The sequence below is a fragment of the Bufo gargarizans genome, chromosome 1 (assembly GCF_014858855.1).
Source record: "Bufo gargarizans isolate SCDJY-AF-19 chromosome 1, ASM1485885v1, whole genome shotgun sequence".
Classification (NCBI taxonomy): domain Eukaryota; kingdom Metazoa; phylum Chordata; class Amphibia; order Anura; family Bufonidae; genus Bufo; species Bufo gargarizans.
In genome coordinates, this window is record NC_058080.1 from 732,813,660 (window position 1) to 732,831,870 (window position 18,211).

The following is an 18,211-nucleotide window of genomic DNA, read 5'->3' on the forward strand; positions in this document are numbered from 1 at the left end:
CAGGGACCCTGCCTTCCCTGCACCTAAAACCATACAACCAAGGGCACCTCAACCAACATCTGACAGGAGATCTCTGAACATCAGATTGTGCCCCAAATAAATCAGGTGCCTTCCTTCCCGTCACTGCACACTGGCCCAGGGAATTCAGTAACAACTACAACACTCATCGGCCCACCACACTCACACATTGCACCCCTGTGGTCCCGGTCGCTGCATAATGTATTCTCGGTATAAATACAGCTGTTCTATTAAGGCCTGTGAGGAGGTTTGTTACAGAACATCAGTGATCAAACAGCATCATGAAAACCAAGGAACACACCAGACAGGTCAGGGAGAAAGTTGTGGAGAAGTGTAAAGCAGGGTTAGGTTATAAACAAAAATATTCCAATCTCTAAACATCTCATGCAGTCCTGTTCAATCCATCATCCAAAATGAAAGGAGTATGGCATAACTGCAAACCTACCAAGACATGGCCGTCCACCTAAACTGACAGCCCAGGGAAGGAGAGGACTAATTAGAGAAGCTGCAGAGGCCCATGGTCACTCTGGAGGAGCTTCAGAGATCCACAGCTCAGGTGGGAGAATCTGTCCACAGGACAACTATTAATCCTGTACTCCACAAATCTGGCCGCTGCAGCTATATGCTACGGGGATGTTTTTCTTCAGCAGGGACAGGAAAGCTGGTCAGAGCTGATGGGAAGATGGATGAAGCTAAATACAGGGCAATCCTGGAGAAAAACCTGGTAGAGGCGCCAAAAGACTTGAGACTGGGGCGGAGGTTTACCTTCCAGCAGGTGAGAGCTGGTAGAGACATCCCCCAAAATACTTGCAGCTGTAATTGCAGCTATAGGTGGTCCTACAAAGTACTGACTCAGGGGGTTGAATACAAATGCATGTCACACTTTTCAGATTTTTATTTATTAAACCTTTTGAAAACCATGTATAATTTTCTATCTATCTATCTATCTATCTATCTATCTATCTATTATCTATCTCTAGCGAAAGAAAAAAAATGTAGTGGGCAGCACAGCAGTAATGATATTAATCCGGAGTGCCTGCGGCTGAAAAGGCGATTCACCAATCCCAAGAATAAATAAAAAAAATTAACTCAACGTGCTATCTTTATCTATCTATCTATCTATCTATCTTCCACTAACCTGAAAACCCACCTCTTCAGACAAGCCTACAACCCGTGACCCTGCTGCCTCTATACCGCCATGACCAGCTTCACCCTCTCCTTCTGTGTCCTTCTCCCATAGCATGTAGATTGTAAGCCCTCACGGGCAAGGCCCCCTCTCTCTCTCCTCGTCTTGTTCATGCTTAGTGCAATTGTCTGTATTATGTATGTGCGCCGCTTATCATATGTACAGCGCCATGGAATGAATGGCGCTTTAATAATAAATAATATCTTTCTATCCTCTTTTTTTCTTTCACCTGTCAATACTGGGCAACAAAGACAGTTTGGGTTCCCTTCGATACCAGGGCCACTGCTTCCTCTGTGCATCTTATAGCTATCCCCTCCCCCGGCTGTAGATTATTCTACTTATATTATCTTAAAAGGAGTCTGTCACCACAATTTGACATTATACACCGCTTACTATGTCCGGGGCCGTTCGGGCTGTACTTGCCCACGGCTTCGCTGTAACGTGCCCAGGGCGTCGTCGGGCTGTAAGTGCCCAACCGCTTGCCTCTTACAGATAACCCCTCCCAGCCTCATGCCTGGCCGCCTCTGTAAGCCCCGCGGGTCCTGACACTGTACAGCCCCGCGGTCCCCCTGTACCCCTTGCGTGGTCCGCCCTGTAGCCCCTTTGCGTCATCCCAGTGTACTGGCGCGATGACCTATAACGCACGCGGCCCCGTGCGCACGCATACTGGGGCACGCATCGCCCCATGCCACGTTCCGCCCAAGCTGCCAGTACACTGATGATGGGCTTGGCGGCAAGCACCAACTGAGGGTGTGCATAGCGTCCCCCACGCGCCCCGACCTTACAGCCCAAACGCCGCCCCTGAGCACTTACAGCCCAAGCGCCGCCCTGGGCGCTTACAGCACAAACGCCGCCCCTGAGCGCTTACAGCCCAAACGCCGCCCCTGAGCACTTACAGCCCAAACGCCGCCCCTGAGCGCTTACAGCCCAAACGCCGCCCCTGAGCGCTTACAGCCCAAACGCCGCCCTGGGCGCTTACAGCACAAACGCCGCCCCTGAGCCCTTAGAGCCCAAACGCCGCCCCTGAGTACTTGCGAGCCCTCATTTACATATGAATAAAACAGCGATTTTGCCTCTGGTGAACTTCAGAACAACACAACAAAGGTACCATTTGACTCATGTATAGTTATGCTACAGCGCTATGTAAGCGGTGTTTAATGTGAAATTGTGGTGACAGACTCCCTTTAACTGACAGTTCTAACCATGCGTTCTGTAGCCACAAAGGGTTAAGTTACGAGGCCAGCTCTGCTACATCTGCATGGTATGTGTTTCCTGGTATTTTATAGTGAGGACTGTCAGTCCGCAGACCCTGTGCTTGTTAATCAGTAATATGTGGAGTCTGCTGGTAGCTGGCTAGCTGCACATTTACCACGTACTGACAATACTATGGTCAGGCAAATTTACGCCTGTTGGCGAGTAGTTTTTACGCCAGGCGCGCGGACTGCCATTGATGAGGCGCATGCCTCATCATAAATTAGGCAAATTTTATGGCAGCGTAGGGAAGAATCGAAGACTGGTGGAAAAAGCTGATCTTAGTAAATGACCCCCTCTATTTCCAAATAGGAGACAGGTTTTCGGCTGAGGAGATTAAAGGGGCATCTCCATCTCTGACAGCACAGGATAGGATCCCTAGGATATGTCACCAGATAGGTGCCCACAAAGTGGCCAAGAGGGCACTGCGCATGCACGTCGTGCTCTCCATTCATCACTGACGCGCCCAAAAACACCGGCGAATGGAGAGCACAAAGTACCGGCACGGCCACCGCTCCCTTCACTTCTATGCAGGAAATAGCCGAGCTGCCACTTTGCTATTTTCGAGCTCCCTTAGCTGTGAATGGAGGCTGGCAGGACTTGTGTGGTGCGCTGTCCTTTGGTTTGGGGACCCCGTTCTGCAGATAGGAGCGAGTCCCAGAGGTGGCACACATTCGGGTCGGGACACATTTACATCTTCCTATTAGGAGACAGAGGAGGAGATTTATCAAAACTGTTGAAAAGGAAAACTGGCTCAGTTGCCCATAGCAACCAATCAGATTCCACCTTTCATTTTCCAAAGGGGCTGTGAAATATAAAAGGTGGAATCTGATTGGTTGCTATGGGCAACTGAGCCAGTTCTACGTTACACCAGAGATCTAGCTGTTTGGCAGATTCGTTGATTTCTTTGTTACAGTTTGGTGGTTTTAGGTGTTTATGGACATTTCCACAATACTTGGTATTCTTGCTCCTCGTACTTACTCCTTTTTTTTGTCTACAACATACATGTAACACGCGGAGCGCTGTTCTGAACGTATGCGGTAATACTGTGTTCCCTGCTTAGCGGATGCATTTTTGGTCCCACTTAGATTTTTAATTTATTGCTCTGATTAGTCATCTGAACAGTTATCTATCTATCTATCTATCTATCTATCTATCTATCTATCTCCTATCTATCATCTATCTAATATCTCCTATCTATCTATCTATCTATCTATCTATCTCCTATCTATCTATCTATCTATCTATCTATCTATCTATCTCCTATCTATCTCCTATCTATCATCTATCTAATATCTCCTATCTATCTATCTATCTATCTATCTATCTATCTATCTATCTATCCATCTATCTATCTCATATCTATCTATTTCATATCTATCTATCTATCTATCTATCTATCTATCTATCTATCTATCTATCTATCTATCTATCTATCTATCTCCTATCAAATCAAATCAGCTTTATTGGCAGGACTAAATACATTTTTGGCATTGCCAAAGCAAGTGGTAAATAATTGGGTAGGGTTGGGGGTGGGGACAGGTCCAGGGTGGGGGTATAGGGGTCCATGGTATATCAGGCTCCTCTCAGTCTATGGCACGCAGTAATATATTGTGTATCTATCCATCTATCTATCTCCTATCTATCTCCTATCTATCCATCTATCTAATATCTTCTATCTATCTATCTATCTATCTATCTATCTATCTATCTATCTATCTATCTATCTATCTATCTCATATCTATCTATCTATCTATCTATTTCATATCTATCTATCTATTTCATATCTATCTATCTATCTATCTATCTATCTATCTATCTTCACATACACAGTTCACAGAACTCCAGAAATGATTAGGGCTCATTTACAAAGACCAGTTTTTTACGCCAATGTTTTTTCCCCCTCCTTTGCGCTGGTGTAGGACACCTCACCATAATTTAGGGGCACCTCTGCCAGCCCGTGCGCCAGGTGTAAAATCTACCCCAGCTCCTTCCCTGAGGTGGTTAATTGCCAACATTTGCTCGTGTTTCCAGGCGTAAATGTTGGTACATTTGTTGGGGCTGATGTCCCGAACCCTGCCACTCTCTTGACACCCCAAGTGTCGAACACAATGCAAAAATACCTGTACGAAAAATTATTGTTGCATGGGCATTTAAAAAGTAGCATTTTCATTTTCAGCGATTATAGTATAATATCACTTACCTGCAGGGGAGCGGAGCGGTGTAAAGAGCCTGTAGTATCCTGTCATTACAGATTTCATATTTGCAGTGATTGTCGTGTCTTCAGGAAAGAAGATTGTCCCTTTTAGAGTCACTGCCAAGATTGGGAAGAGACAGAGGAAGAGAAGCCGATCACCTCCTCTGATCCCTCCCACAAAATCTGAACCTCCTCTGATCCCTCCCACAAAATCTGAACCTTGCACTCCACACCACGTACCGAGACTTCACTCGGTCTAGGATTTGTTCATATGATATGTATTTTTTCTCATCTATCTATCTATCTATCTATCTATCTATCTAATTATCTATCTATCTATCTATCTATCTATCTATCTATCTATCTATCTATATCCTATCTATTATCTATCTATCTATCTATCTATCTTGTATTATCTATCTATCTATCTTGTATTATCTATATATCTATCTTCTATCTATCTATCTATCTATCTATCTATCTATCTATCTATCTATCTATCTTGTATTATCTATCTATCTATTGATCTATCCCATATCTATCTATCTATCTATCTATCTATCTATCTATCTATCTATCTATCTATCTATCTATCTATCTTGTATTATCTATCTATCTATCTTGTATTATCTATCTATCTATCTATCTATCTATCTATCTATCTATCTATCTATCTATCCTGAGTCACCTACAGTGCCCTCCTATTGCCACCACAATGTTCCTTAGCCCATTTTCAAGATCTCTGCTTACTGCTGTGAATATGTAATGCCCCAGGGTGCTGTTACCACCTGCGCACCTTACTACTGTCTCCTATGGTTAACCTACTGTCATCTTATGTATTTATTTCCAGGTCTTGCATAATGTGCATATCTATTTCCATGTAACTGTTATGTTCATGTAATATGCCTGGTTCACCAGCAGACGGCAGCAAGCATGGCAGAGCTACACTTGCAGAGGATGGCATCTTCTTTCCATTCTATTTTCTCCCTCTAGAGAGAAGTTTAGTTAGTTGAGGTCAGTCTAGTTTTACCCCCTGCCAAGGGAGGTTGTGCAGCAGGTGCTCGTCCTTGTTGGACGAGCCTTGTCTGGGCCAGCTTGAGCACCTTTAGCTCTGCTAGGACACAGAGGCCAAAGCCTGAAGCCTCAGAGACCAGGAGTAAAGTTTTCCCTGGATAAAGTTAGAGACAAATCAGACCACAGAAAGTGAAGTACAGCATAAAGAAGAAGCTGAGTTCTACTGGCCAGCCTGTTAGCATAGCAGAGCAGAGAGCTAACTGATGTAGCAGAGTTGAGATCGTTTGCCTGCCAAAGTTCATGCCAAAGCCTGCTGGAAACCAAGACAAAGCCTGTAAATCGTTTTGGAGAAAGGTTTATTCAAGTAAGGTCCTCATGCATACTGACCATTGTTCTGGTCCGCATCCGAGCCGCAGTTTTTACGGCTTGGGTGCGGACCCATTCACTTCAATGGGGCCGCAAAAGATGCGGACAGCACTCTGTGTGCTGTCCGCATCCGTGGCTCCGTTTCGTAGCCCCACAAAAAAAATACAACATATCCTATTCTTGTCCGTCTTGCGGACAAGAATAGGCAGTTACATCAATGGGCCATCCGTTCCTCAAATTGCGGAAGGCACACGGGCGACTTCTGTGTTTTGTGGATCCACAATTTGTGGACCGCAAAAAACTGAACTGTCGTGTGCATGATGCCTAAAGCTGTTATCAACCTCATCACAAGGTCTGGACTCAACCTTGTGATCTGCTGCGGACGAGACCGCCCGGAGTCCAGCGTATCCAGGTAGGAGCACCGTGACAAGTGCAACACCATTAAGGGACATTTAGGCCACCCACCACCACTCTGGCATTCCTACCCTGGGTACCATCCATATCAGTAAAAGGGGCCCTGTGCCCTTGTTGCTTCACTGCAACTGGCGTCACGACAAAATATTAATTCCGTTACTAAAAGGGGACCCCTGGCCGCGGTCGTAGCCCACCGCAAATAGGTTGAACACCTACCTTTACCTATAAGATTTTCTAATCCTGTACAACCCCTTTAACCTAAATTCTGCAACTAAAACCACAGCTTTAGACATAGTTTTCTCTACAACTGGTTCTGGAGGTTTTCGGTATTCTAGACAAAGCGCTGACCATGGGGGTTTGTATTGTTTGTTCCCTTCCTGATACTTTCTGTGTAAATAATGCATAGTTTCCGTGTACTGAAACTCGGTAGCTTTCTGTAGCTTCAGGATATACATGATATGAGGTTCGTGATAAATAAGGAAAAAGTGACTCGGAAATATCAGTCTTTTTTGGGGAGGGGAGGGCTGCAATTGTGAATTGTAAAACTATGACCACTGACCTACATTCCTGGAAAGTCGCTCGGCTTCGGGTTACTATGGAGAAGGCCCTGCTGTGAAGCTACCATCAAGGCAATGTGTGACAACTACTGAGGCCCGTGATATCATGTTAAAGTCAAAATATATTTGTACCGTGTTAGCCAATAAATAGAAGACAAAAAAGATTGAGATTCCTCAGTTGTTGATACCTTTTAATGGCTGACTGAAAAGAGGATGACACAATTGCAAGCTTCCGAGGGTGCTTAGGCCTGTTCCTCAGGCGTCTGTTAAGACAGTATCTGAAGATTTATACACAAAAGTACATAGGAGTAATGAGGAAGATGAGACACGTGATGTATGGCGGATCAATATGAGTGGTGGAGGAAACAAACAGCTACAGCAGTAAATTGTTGGAGCACTTATGGATGAGGATTAGAGATTCACACTTCAGACAGATGACAAAATCTATCATCTTGGATACGGACATACAATCTTATCATAACTAAACCAAAAGACACAGGAGGCACTAAAGTCATAATGAAGACATCTTTCTAGGCAACTGACAGACACATGCTACTATACAAAACTGCAATCAGACCCCACACAGGAGTACTCTACTGGACTATCTACACCGAACAACCTGATAGCGGAAACTCCAAGAGCAGGGACATTTTACTGGCTTCCCAAGATTCACAAACCTGGAAATCCAGGGAGACTGATAATTTTATGTGTGGACACCCTCACTGAGAACCTTTCTGGATGGGTGGAAGGTGTCCTTAAACCCCTGGGGAGAGATACGGCCAGCTACCTCCAGGACACAACTGACCTACTGTCTGTAGTAGGTCCGCTACCAGAGGGAACTATCCTAGCCACCATGGATGTAGAATCTTTATATTCTAACATCCCACACCAGGATGGATTAAAGGCCTGCAAGGTTTTTATGAAAGATAAAGGAATTGGCACAGAATCTGTGGTGGAACTTATAAAATTCATCCAGACCCATAATTATTTTTTCATTTGGTGAAAGCATATACCACCAGAAGACCGGTACAGCAGTGGGGAGCAAAATGGCACTACATTATGCAAATCTGTTCATGGCCAAGCCTGAAAGTGGCTTGCCCACCTCCTGCCCCATCAAACATTTGGCCTATTACCGTTACATTGATGACATCATAATTACCTGGACTGGATCTGAAAAACAACTAAAAACATTCCATGAAAGCTTCAATCAGTTTCATCCCAACATCAATTTAACACTCAACACTACTCCTTTACTGAAATATACTTTTTAGAGACCATCATCAAGATACAGAACAATGAAATAGAAGCACCGCTTTACCAGAAACCAACTGACTGCACAACATACCTCAGTTGGGACAGATTCCACCCCAAACACATACAGTCAAGCTATCATATATGACTGCATATGTCCAAGCTCTACAGACAGGGATGAACACCTTGGAAACCTCAAAAAGACATTTTTGAGTCAGGGATACCATCCAACTGCAGTGGAAAACCAAACTGCCAGAGTCACCAGATTACCAAGGAGTGAGCTCCAGGAGCTCCTACAATACAAATCAAGAAAATCATTGGGTGCCTTCAGGGCCGTCTTTAATATTGATTGTTCAAAGAAGTGGATACCATTTCTATCCCGTGCAACGTGCAAACAGAGTGAGTGCCGACTGTTTTTCCTTGTGATGTAATATTGAATGGACCCTGGGCAAGAATTTACTTGGGCCCCCTGGATCCCGCCTTCCCACACCCTAGCATGCAATTACGTCCTCCACCACAGCCTCATAGCAGCCCCCAGTAGCCTCATAGCAGCCCCCAGTAGCCTTATAGCAAACCCCAATAACCTTATAGCAGCCCCAATTAGCCTCATAGCAGCCCCCAGTAGCCTTATAGCAGCCCCTAGTAGACTTCTAGCAGCTCCCAGTAGCCTTATAGCAGCCCCCAGTAGCCTTATAACAGCCCCCAGTAGCCTTATAGCAGCCCCCATTAGCCTCATAGCAGCCCCATTAGCCTCATAGCATCCCCCAGTAGCCTCATAGCAGCCCACAGTAGCCTTATAGCCGTCTACAGTAGCTTCTCATCAGCCCCCAGCAGCCTTTCTATCAACCCCCAGTGCCTCTCACCAGCCCCCAGAAGTGTCCATCAGCCTCATAAATATAAAATAAAAATAAAACACTTACCTCTCCTGCTCCTGGATGCCGCCGCTCCTCTCCTCTAGAGCGATTTGCATCCTCCTGCTGTCACCTGTGCTGTGAAGGCTGCGCACAGCTTGACCTCACAGAGCGCCTCACTCTGTGCGCAGCCCTGCACAGCCGACAGCCGAGGACCAGTGAGTACAAAGCCTTCACCGCTTACCGGTCCTCCGGTACTAATGAGCGCTTCCATAATGGAAGCGGCTCATTAGTATTCATCCCATAAGACGCAGGGGCATTTCCCCCCACTTTGGGGGGGGGGGGGGGGAATGTGTCTTATGGGACGAAAAAGAGGCAGCTGCCTTGGGTCCCCCAGGAGCAACTGGGCCCGGGGCAGCTTCCTCTTTTGCCCCACGGCCCTGGGTGCCTCTAGTAGTCACCTATAACCCGAATCTAGAAATTCTAAGGAGGGTTGCTCAGAAAATTCATCCAATACCACAAAAAGATGACTGTTTGAAATCCATATTTCCAGACCCCCCCCCCTACTCCTGTGCTACAGACAGCCCCCTAATTTCAAAAACATCATTGTCAGAAGCTCACTGTCCTCTCCAACAACGGTGCCTTCTCAAACAGCTAATCAGGAAGGGGGGGAGGGGGGGCCCAGGTGTCTAACCCCCATGGATCAGATACTGATGACCTATCCTTGGGATAGGTCATTGGTATTTTTGTATTAAAGTTTTGGAAAAACTGACTGAATCTTTAAACCCTTTATAACCCATGACAGATGTATCCATACTGTTTTCTTTGTGGAGACCACTAGTTGGTCCAGGAGGAAGAAAGCTGCCAGCTTAGTGCCACCTACTGGAGGCAGCTGCCCTATAAGTCATTTTTCGACCCCTTGCAGCATGATTTGGATATAAGCCAAACCAGAGTCTTTCCCGTAAAGAGAAGACGCCCATCTACAGACAGCCATTTCGGGGTTCTTGCCCCTCAGCAGTGCAGAGCAGAGTCCCGGTTGGCTGGGTAAGAGGCCTTTGACATGGGTCTAGGAAGACACTGTTTCTCCTTATCTAGACCCCCAGTTGGATATATCTCATGAGTTTCCAGAGGTAGATCTCAGCGGTTGACCCTGTCTCTGCTGCAATCACAGCGATCGCAGCACTCTACAAGGGGAGGGGCCTCTCCATGTCAAAGGCCCCCCCGGGTTGTCTCCTGTTATTGCCTTATAAAATATGCAAAGTCACAAAGAAAAGTTATGTAGAATGATCAGTCCCAGCATGTTTCAGGACCGTCCCAATATTAAACCCATGTGGCTCACGTGTAAAGGTAGTTATAAATGTGGCCATACGAGATGGATACCCTCTGATGATGTCACTGTATCTTACCTGAGTGAATCCCGCTTGTGATGTCATAGCAGTTACCTGATGGATACCCTCTGATGATGTCATAGTATCTTACCTGAGTGAAACCCACTTTTGATATCACAGCAGTAAATGACCCGACTGAAAACCCCCTGGTGATGTCACAGCAGTTAGTGATCTGACTTAACCCTTAGAGGACCCTGAGATTTTCCCTTTTGTGTTATTGTTTTTCACTCACCACATCCCAGAGCCTTAACTTTTTTAATTTTCCGTTCATACAGATGTTTGAGGGCTTGCTTTTTGCGGGACAAGTTGTACTTTCTAATGGCACCATTCGATATTGCATATGATGTAGTGGAGAGCTGGAAAAAAATTCCAAATGGCGTGGAATTGGAAAACAAAATGCAATTGTGCAATAGTTTTATGGGTTTTTCTTTTTATGGCGTTCCCTATGTGATAAAACTGACCCATTCCTTTCATCCAGTACAATTACAACGATACCACACTTATATAGTTTTTCTTGCGTTTTAATACTGAAAAAATTTAACTAATTGAAAAAATTTTTTTTTTCTTTTCATTGCCATGTTCTGACCCCTATAATTTTTTTGTAGTTGTGTATATGGCGCTGTATAAGGGCTTATTTTTTGTGGGCGATCTGTGCTTTCAGTGATACCATTTTGGAATATGTGTGACTTTTTGATCACTTTTTGTTCAATTTTTTGGAGGAGATGAAGTGACCAAAAATGGCTAATTGGTCATTTTGAATTTTTTTCCCCATTTACGCTATTTGCTGTATGGGATAAATACTGTTATATGTTAATAGTATGGGTGTTTTTGGACGAGGCAATGCCTATAATTTTTTTGTTTATTATACTTTTGGGGGGTGATTTTAAAGGGAACCTGTCATGTGGACATTTGATTATAATCTAACTAATTATATACAATCATTAACTACTAAAAAGTGCCTTAGATGTATTCACTTACTGGTGTGACAGATGGTTACCTCATAATATACACACAAAGATGCCTGCATGCTAATGAGCTGATTTGAGTCCAGCGTGATGTCATCGAGTCCAGCGTATATTTAATTCAGAGCTATAGCCACTCCCCTGCCCACCTGCTGCTGATTCATATGGAAAATAACTGTCATCAGCAGCAGGTAGGGCGGGGAGAGTCAGGAGCTCATGAATATTCATGACTCATCATTATCAGCTGGAGCTTTTCAATACAACATGTTGGCAGATTGACTGGGTCAATTAAAGAAAGTGACCCAGCATTTTGCTAAGAGAATCAGTCACTTATTTATGTTGCCCTTAGTTAGGACACCATCAAACTGGTGACAGGTTCCCTTTAACTTTTTTTTATTTGTTTATACTTTTTAAAATGGCTCCTGTGTCTTCACGGCGGCATCTGAGGAGTTAAATGTCTGCGATTGGCCTTATGGCTGATCAGCAGATGTTTACCTCGGGCCTCAGGTGTTTGAAACAGCAGAAACCTGGCAGCGATGGAGCCGTTGCACTTGTGAACAGACACCATCTTTAAAGTGCCGACATTGTATGGCGGAGGTCGCGAAGGTGTTAAACCCTCTGATGATGTCACAGTCTCTTCATTGAGTGAAAGGCCACTTGTGATGTCACAACAGTTAGTTACCTAACTGAAAGTGACTTCCGCACCTTATGTGACTGAACCTACCTGTGATGTCACCGCAACTTACCTGACTGATGCCAGTAGTGATGTCACAGTAACTCACCTAATACAAACCCACATGTGATGTCACAGTAACTCACCTAATACAAACCCACATGTGATGTCACAGTAGCATACCCGACTGACACCCTCTTGTGATATCATTTTGGGGTGAGACTCCAGGCCCTGAACAAATAAAGGGCTTCTTGATTTCTAGCTTCTAATTTGATGGTAGAGAGGTAGAAACCATAGACTACCCCGTGCATGATGGTTTAGTAACTCCCTCAATACTGTACCAAGCCCCCATGAACCAAAAGCCATGGATAGGAGCATAACCCCTATTTGATAATAGGGAGCACTTAATGTAGTAGTGTATCTCCTTTCTCCAGGGCCTCTATGCAGCTGCCCAGATTGCATATATGATATGTTCATCCCTGCATTGTTTACTGGCTTTTATACCTTTTGACTCTTGGACCAATTTTCCCCTTTTATTAGTTTTCCAAGAGTGGGGACAGGTTCTTGCCAGACAGTAGAGGATGGGACCATCAGGACTGGGCCACCCATCGTCATGGGCCATAGCGTCTGTCACAATGGTGGATAGACCTTTGTCACGAGTGGTTCTGTAGTGATATTTTTGCATGCCGCCCTATTCTACCCATCAAAGCTGAGGGAGTTAGCAGTAGAGCCTCAAAATGCTAATCGTTAGCTAAGGTCACGGTTAAATAAAGTTCAGCCAGCCACCTTGTACCAAGATTTAGGAAAAGATTGACAAAGGAGGTTAATAAGAGAAACCAACTACACCACAAAACTACGGTCTTCAGAACTGGTATCTACGGTACTACTATATGGTCACTGTATGGTGGTAATGGTCTTTGTATAGTGGTTATTGCTCAGTAACAGTATGGTCATAATATTCAGGCACTCTGTGGTGGTAACATGTGGTCATTTTTTAGCAGTATTATGTGGTAACAGTATGGTGGTATTATTCAGACACTATGCACTTGTAACATGTGCTCATGATGGATCAGTATTATTTGTTAACAGTATGGAGGTTTTAATTAGTCATTTGGTGGTGGTAACATGCGGTCATGGTGTGGCAGTAAAATTGCACTGGTAAGAGGTGATCATAATGTAGCAGTATTATTTGGTAACCTTATGGTGGTTATTTTCAGTCACTGTGTGGTGGATATATGTGGCCATGGTGTAGCAGTGTAAATTGGTAACAGTATGGTGGTTTTATTCAGTCATTGTCAGGTGGCAACTTGCTGTCATGGGGTGGCAGTATTATGTGGTAACATTAAGGTGGTATTATTCAGACACTATGCACTTGTAATATGTGCTCATGATGTAGCAGTATTATTTAGTAACAGTATGGTGATTTTAATCAGTCATTGTGCGGTGGTAACATGTGGTCATGGTGTGGCAGTATTTTTTGGTAATTGTATGATAGCATTTTTCAGACACTATGGACTTGTAATATTTGTGGTGGTAACATGTGGTCATGGTGTGGCAGTACAGTTCGGTAACAGGTGGTATTATTCAGACAGTATGGACTGGTAACATGTGGCAGTATTATTTGGTGACAGTATGGTGGTTATTTTCAGTCACTGTGTGTGGATATATGTGGCCATGGTGTGGGAGTATTATTTGGTAACAGTATGGTGGTTTTAATCAGTCATTGTGCAGTGGTACCATGCTGTCAAGGTGTGGCAGTATTATTTGGTTATAGTATGGTGCCATTATTCGGTTACTATGTGGTGGTAATATGTGACTATGCTATGATTAGGATTGCATTAAAAACACATTTGAAATGTTCCAGCAGTCTGAATGCATCCCTGTTTGGTGTTTGTACATTTTGGCTGGATTTTAACTTGGACCAATAAATAAAAAATGTTACCGATCGTTGGCTGGAGTACCTTTCTGTATGCTATATCCTGTCCATCATTCTTCGTGCCCCGGGATCCTTGGTGGGAGCTGGCCGCATTGTTGGTAGAATATATGACTATGGTATGGCAATATTATTTTTCTTTGTATAGTGGTATTACTAGTAATATGGGTCTTGGTTTACTGGATTTTGTTCCGTGACTGGATTATGATAATATATGTTCCTTGTATAACTGTATTATTTGGTAACAGTATGACTGTATTATTTAAAAGTATATTATCATACATAGCAAATGTGGCTTATAGCTATGTGTTGTGTTTCAGATTTTCCCTGGGGCCCTTAAGACTTGTAGTTATTAAGGTTTCTGGTCTGGGATTTACCTTTAGGGGGTCGCGTCTGGGGTCTATAATTGCTTAGGGGGTTTGGTAGGGAGGCAGTGTTTGTTCATGCATTTGGTCTGGGGATTTTATTTAGGGGGTTATTCTGGGGTCTGTTTGTGTTTAGGGGTCCAGTCTGGGGTCTGTATTTTTTTAGGGATATGGTCTGGGGTCTGTATTTGTTTAGGGGGTCTGGTCTGGGGTCTGTCTGTGTTTAGGGGTCTGTTCTGGGGTCTGTATGGGTTTAGGGGGTCTGTCTGTGTTTAGAGGTTAGGTCTGGGGTCTGTATTTGTTTAGGGGTCTGATCTGGGGTCTGTCTGTGTTTAGGGGTCTGTTCTGGGGTCTGTATGTGTTTAGGGGTCAGGTCTGGGGTCTGTCTGTGTTTAGGAGTCTGGTCTGGGGTCTGTCTGTGTTTAGGGGTCAGGTCTGGGGTCTGTCTGTGTTTAGGGGTCTGTTCTGGGGTCTGTATGTGTTTAGGGGTCAGGTCTGGGGTCTGTCTGTGTTTAGGAGTCTGGTCTGGAGTCTGTCTGTGTTTAAGAGTCTGGTCTGGAGTCTGTCTGTGTTTAGGGGTCAGGTCTGGGGTCTGTCTGTGTTTAGGGGTCTGGTCTGGGGGCTGTATGTGTTTAGGAGTCTGGTCTGGAGTCTGTCTGTGTTTAGGGGTCAGGTCTGGGGTCTGTATGTGTTTAGGAGTCTGGTCTGGAGTCTGTCTGTGTTTAGGGGTCAGGTCTGGGGTCTGTCTGTGTTTAGGGGTCTGGTCTGGGGTCTGTATGTGTTTAGGAGTCTGGTCTGGAGTCTGTCTGTGTTTAGGGGTCAGGTCTGGGGTCTGTATGTGTTTAGGAGTCTGGTCTGGAGTCTGTCTGTGTTTAACGGTCAGGTCTGGGGTTTGTCTGTGTTTAGGGGTCAGGTCTGGGGTCTGTATGTTTTTAGGAGTCTGGTATGGAGTCTGTCTGTGTTTAGAGGTCTGGTCTGGGGTCTGTCTTTGTTTAGGGGTCAGGTCTGGGGTCTGTATTTGTTTAGGGGTCTGATCTGGGGTCTGTATGTGTTTAGGGGTCTGGTCTGGGGTCTGTCTGTGTTTAGTGTTCCGGTCTGGGGTCTGTCTGTGTTTAGTGTTCCGGTCTGGGGTCTGCCTGTGTTTAGGGGTCAGGTCTGGGGTCTGTCTGTGTTTAGGGGTCTGTATGTGTTTAGGGGTCTGGTCTGGGGTCTGTCTGTGTTTAGTGTTCCGGTCTGGGGTTTGTCTGTGTTTAGGGGTCAGGTCTGGGGTCTGTCTGTGTTTAGGGGTCTGGGGTATGTATGTGTTTAGGGGTCTGGTCTGAGTTCTGTCTGTGTTTAGGGGTCAGGTCTGGTGTCTGTATGTATATAGAAATCTAAGAGGGGGTGTGAATTTGCAAGTTACTCTATATCAGCCTAAGTTCGCCTTTTCAATAGAAAAAAATGGAATTTGAATTCAGTAAAAAAAAAAATGTGAGAGAAGAGAAAGTAATTTCAAATTGTTTTATTACAAATAGAAATAAATTTTGGAATTTTCTCTGAAAAAAACAAAAACAAAACAAAAACTGCAAAACCATTCATCAAGTGCTTCAGTGGCTCATACAATCATGTTTCATCTGAATGCATGCAATTATGCAAACAGCCTCGAGTGTAGTCATCGAAATAATCCGGAATCTATACGATCCCCGTGTGTTACTGTGATTAATACTATATTAACTACAGGGGTGTGGATATATATATATATATATATATATACACACAGCATTAATGTCTGAGTGCTACCACCACTTTAAATAAACTTTGGCAGCGGCTTGATAACCTCTTATTACATCAAGTAAAGCGGCGACATTCATAGTTCTGCGGTAAAGCGTCCGCACGGAATTGTACATCTACGTAGACAGGTGAAACATAGATATCTATATATACTATACAATCTGAATAAAGTACCTTTGCTTTCTGTACAAGGTTCGACGCACCAGTTCGGAGTCATCTCTATATTAAAGAGATTGTGCAGGATTAGAAAAACAGCGCCACTCCTGACCACAGGTTGTGTGCGGTATTGCAGCTTTGCCCCATTGAAGTGAATGGATTGCAATATTGCACACAACCTGTGGACAAGTAGAAAAACGTCGTCGTGATCTTCTCCTCCTGGACAATGGAGTTTCCTCAGGGTAGACATTGGTGTCATATGTCGTGAGGCTGTGCCCCCAATACCCAATTAGCAGAGGTGGGCAGTAGTGTTAGGATAAGGAATGGCCCTGCCACATCCACATGGTCTCTTCTCAGGTATTACTAGGGGCCCCATTCAGCTTCCAGAAAATGCCGCGTTCTTAGCAGTCAACGGCTGGACCTCCACCAATTGGGCACTGGTGGCATGTGCTAGTGATGTGCCATCAATGTCTGTCCCAAAACAAAAGAGAAAAAAAGGAGTTGTCCTAAATTTGGCGCAGTCTATAGGCTCTACCAATGCTGACACCGGTCAAGGAGCTGAGCGTTGCGTCTTGTGCCAGTCGCATCCTAACCAAAGGTAGAAAGTAGGCGTAGATTTAAAAAAATATATGTATCATTTACAATGTATCTTCTTCCTATCTCAAGTATCAAGAGGGATCTATGTTGTCTTCTGCTCCTCCCCCTCCCTTCCAATGCTAGTGCACATGAAACAATAAGCTTTGTAGAAACGGTGGGGCTCAGGCTGATTTGGCTCTGGAGTCATCTTTCTGTCTACCTATTCCCAATACTCTATGTGTATCAGGCCAAAAACTCTAAACCCAACATTCTTGGCTAAGCCTCAACCACTTCGGATCCCTAGGAAGAGATGGGTCTCTACGGAAAACCTTACATATTTCATATTGAGATTTTAGTGCCCTTTTTAATGAGGTATAATGACCTGACCCCAGAATTAGTGAAGTGATGTATTATGTATAGTGGAAAACCTATGCACCATAGGACTATGTTTCTACAAGAAAAAACCATTCATGGGCCAGTTGTGCATAAGAAGTAATAGAGTGGGCCACATGGCACTGAGGCATCTTCCTGTGTAAGGCTGGCCATCATCTTGATCATGTATGGCCTGCACATGCTCAAGAAAGGCATGCGGGCCAACAGTCAGTGTATGTTCTTATGGAGAACCATATTGGAGACATATGCAGAGATGGTGGTACGAGTGTCATGCATTGACTTATGACCACACGCATGTTCAGCCACTATATTAGGGTACTCATTAGAAAACTCACTGGGTTAGGAAAGAACTTAAGTCTCCACATTCACTACTAAGATGAACTTTTGTTGCTGGAGGACCCAACATGTCCATCCATTGATTTTACCGGACATCATGTAATGCATCATTTCTCCTCTAGAGGTGCTGTGGAGAAACTGAACACTTAAAATAAATCCACAAATATTAAAACCAATGTATCTGCTGAAAAAAAAACATACTATGTCTGACTTTATCAGAGAAGATTCGCTTATCCATGGGTTTGGCAAGTGGAACGCTACTCTTCGGAAGGACCTATAGAGCACCCTCTTTCCCTTTTCTCCCCCCCCCCCCCCCAGAAAAAAAGCGGTGCCATCAAAATGTGTGCTTTTTTACACTATAGGTCACATTTTTGGGCCTATCAAAGATGGAAATATTTGAGTAGATACATGATGAAACTTGTAACCAAAATCGTAATTTCATGTTTTGTAAAATAAAGTATAATCCAAATATCCGTAAAAGGATAAAGCATTATGCAAATCCGCAAAGTTGCTAGACCCCCTTATGTATCCGAAAATAAGCACTTTGCTGCAC

At 44.3% G+C, this 18,211-nt stretch overlaps 1 protein-coding gene across 1 annotated transcript in view; it reads right to left on the reverse strand.

Moving 5' to 3' along the window:
• Window positions 1-4,805, reverse strand: part of AGXT2 (alanine--glyoxylate aminotransferase 2) — a 45,558-nt gene extending 40,753 nt beyond the window's left edge. The window contains exon 1 of the mRNA XM_044276416.1: window positions 4,660-4,805. Coding sequence (XP_044132351.1) covers window positions 4,660-4,717 — 58 coding nt within the window. The 5' untranslated portion in view covers window positions 4,718-4,805. The remainder of the gene's footprint in view (window positions 1-4,659) is intronic.
• Between the last annotated feature and the right edge of the window lie 13,406 nt (window positions 4,806-18,211).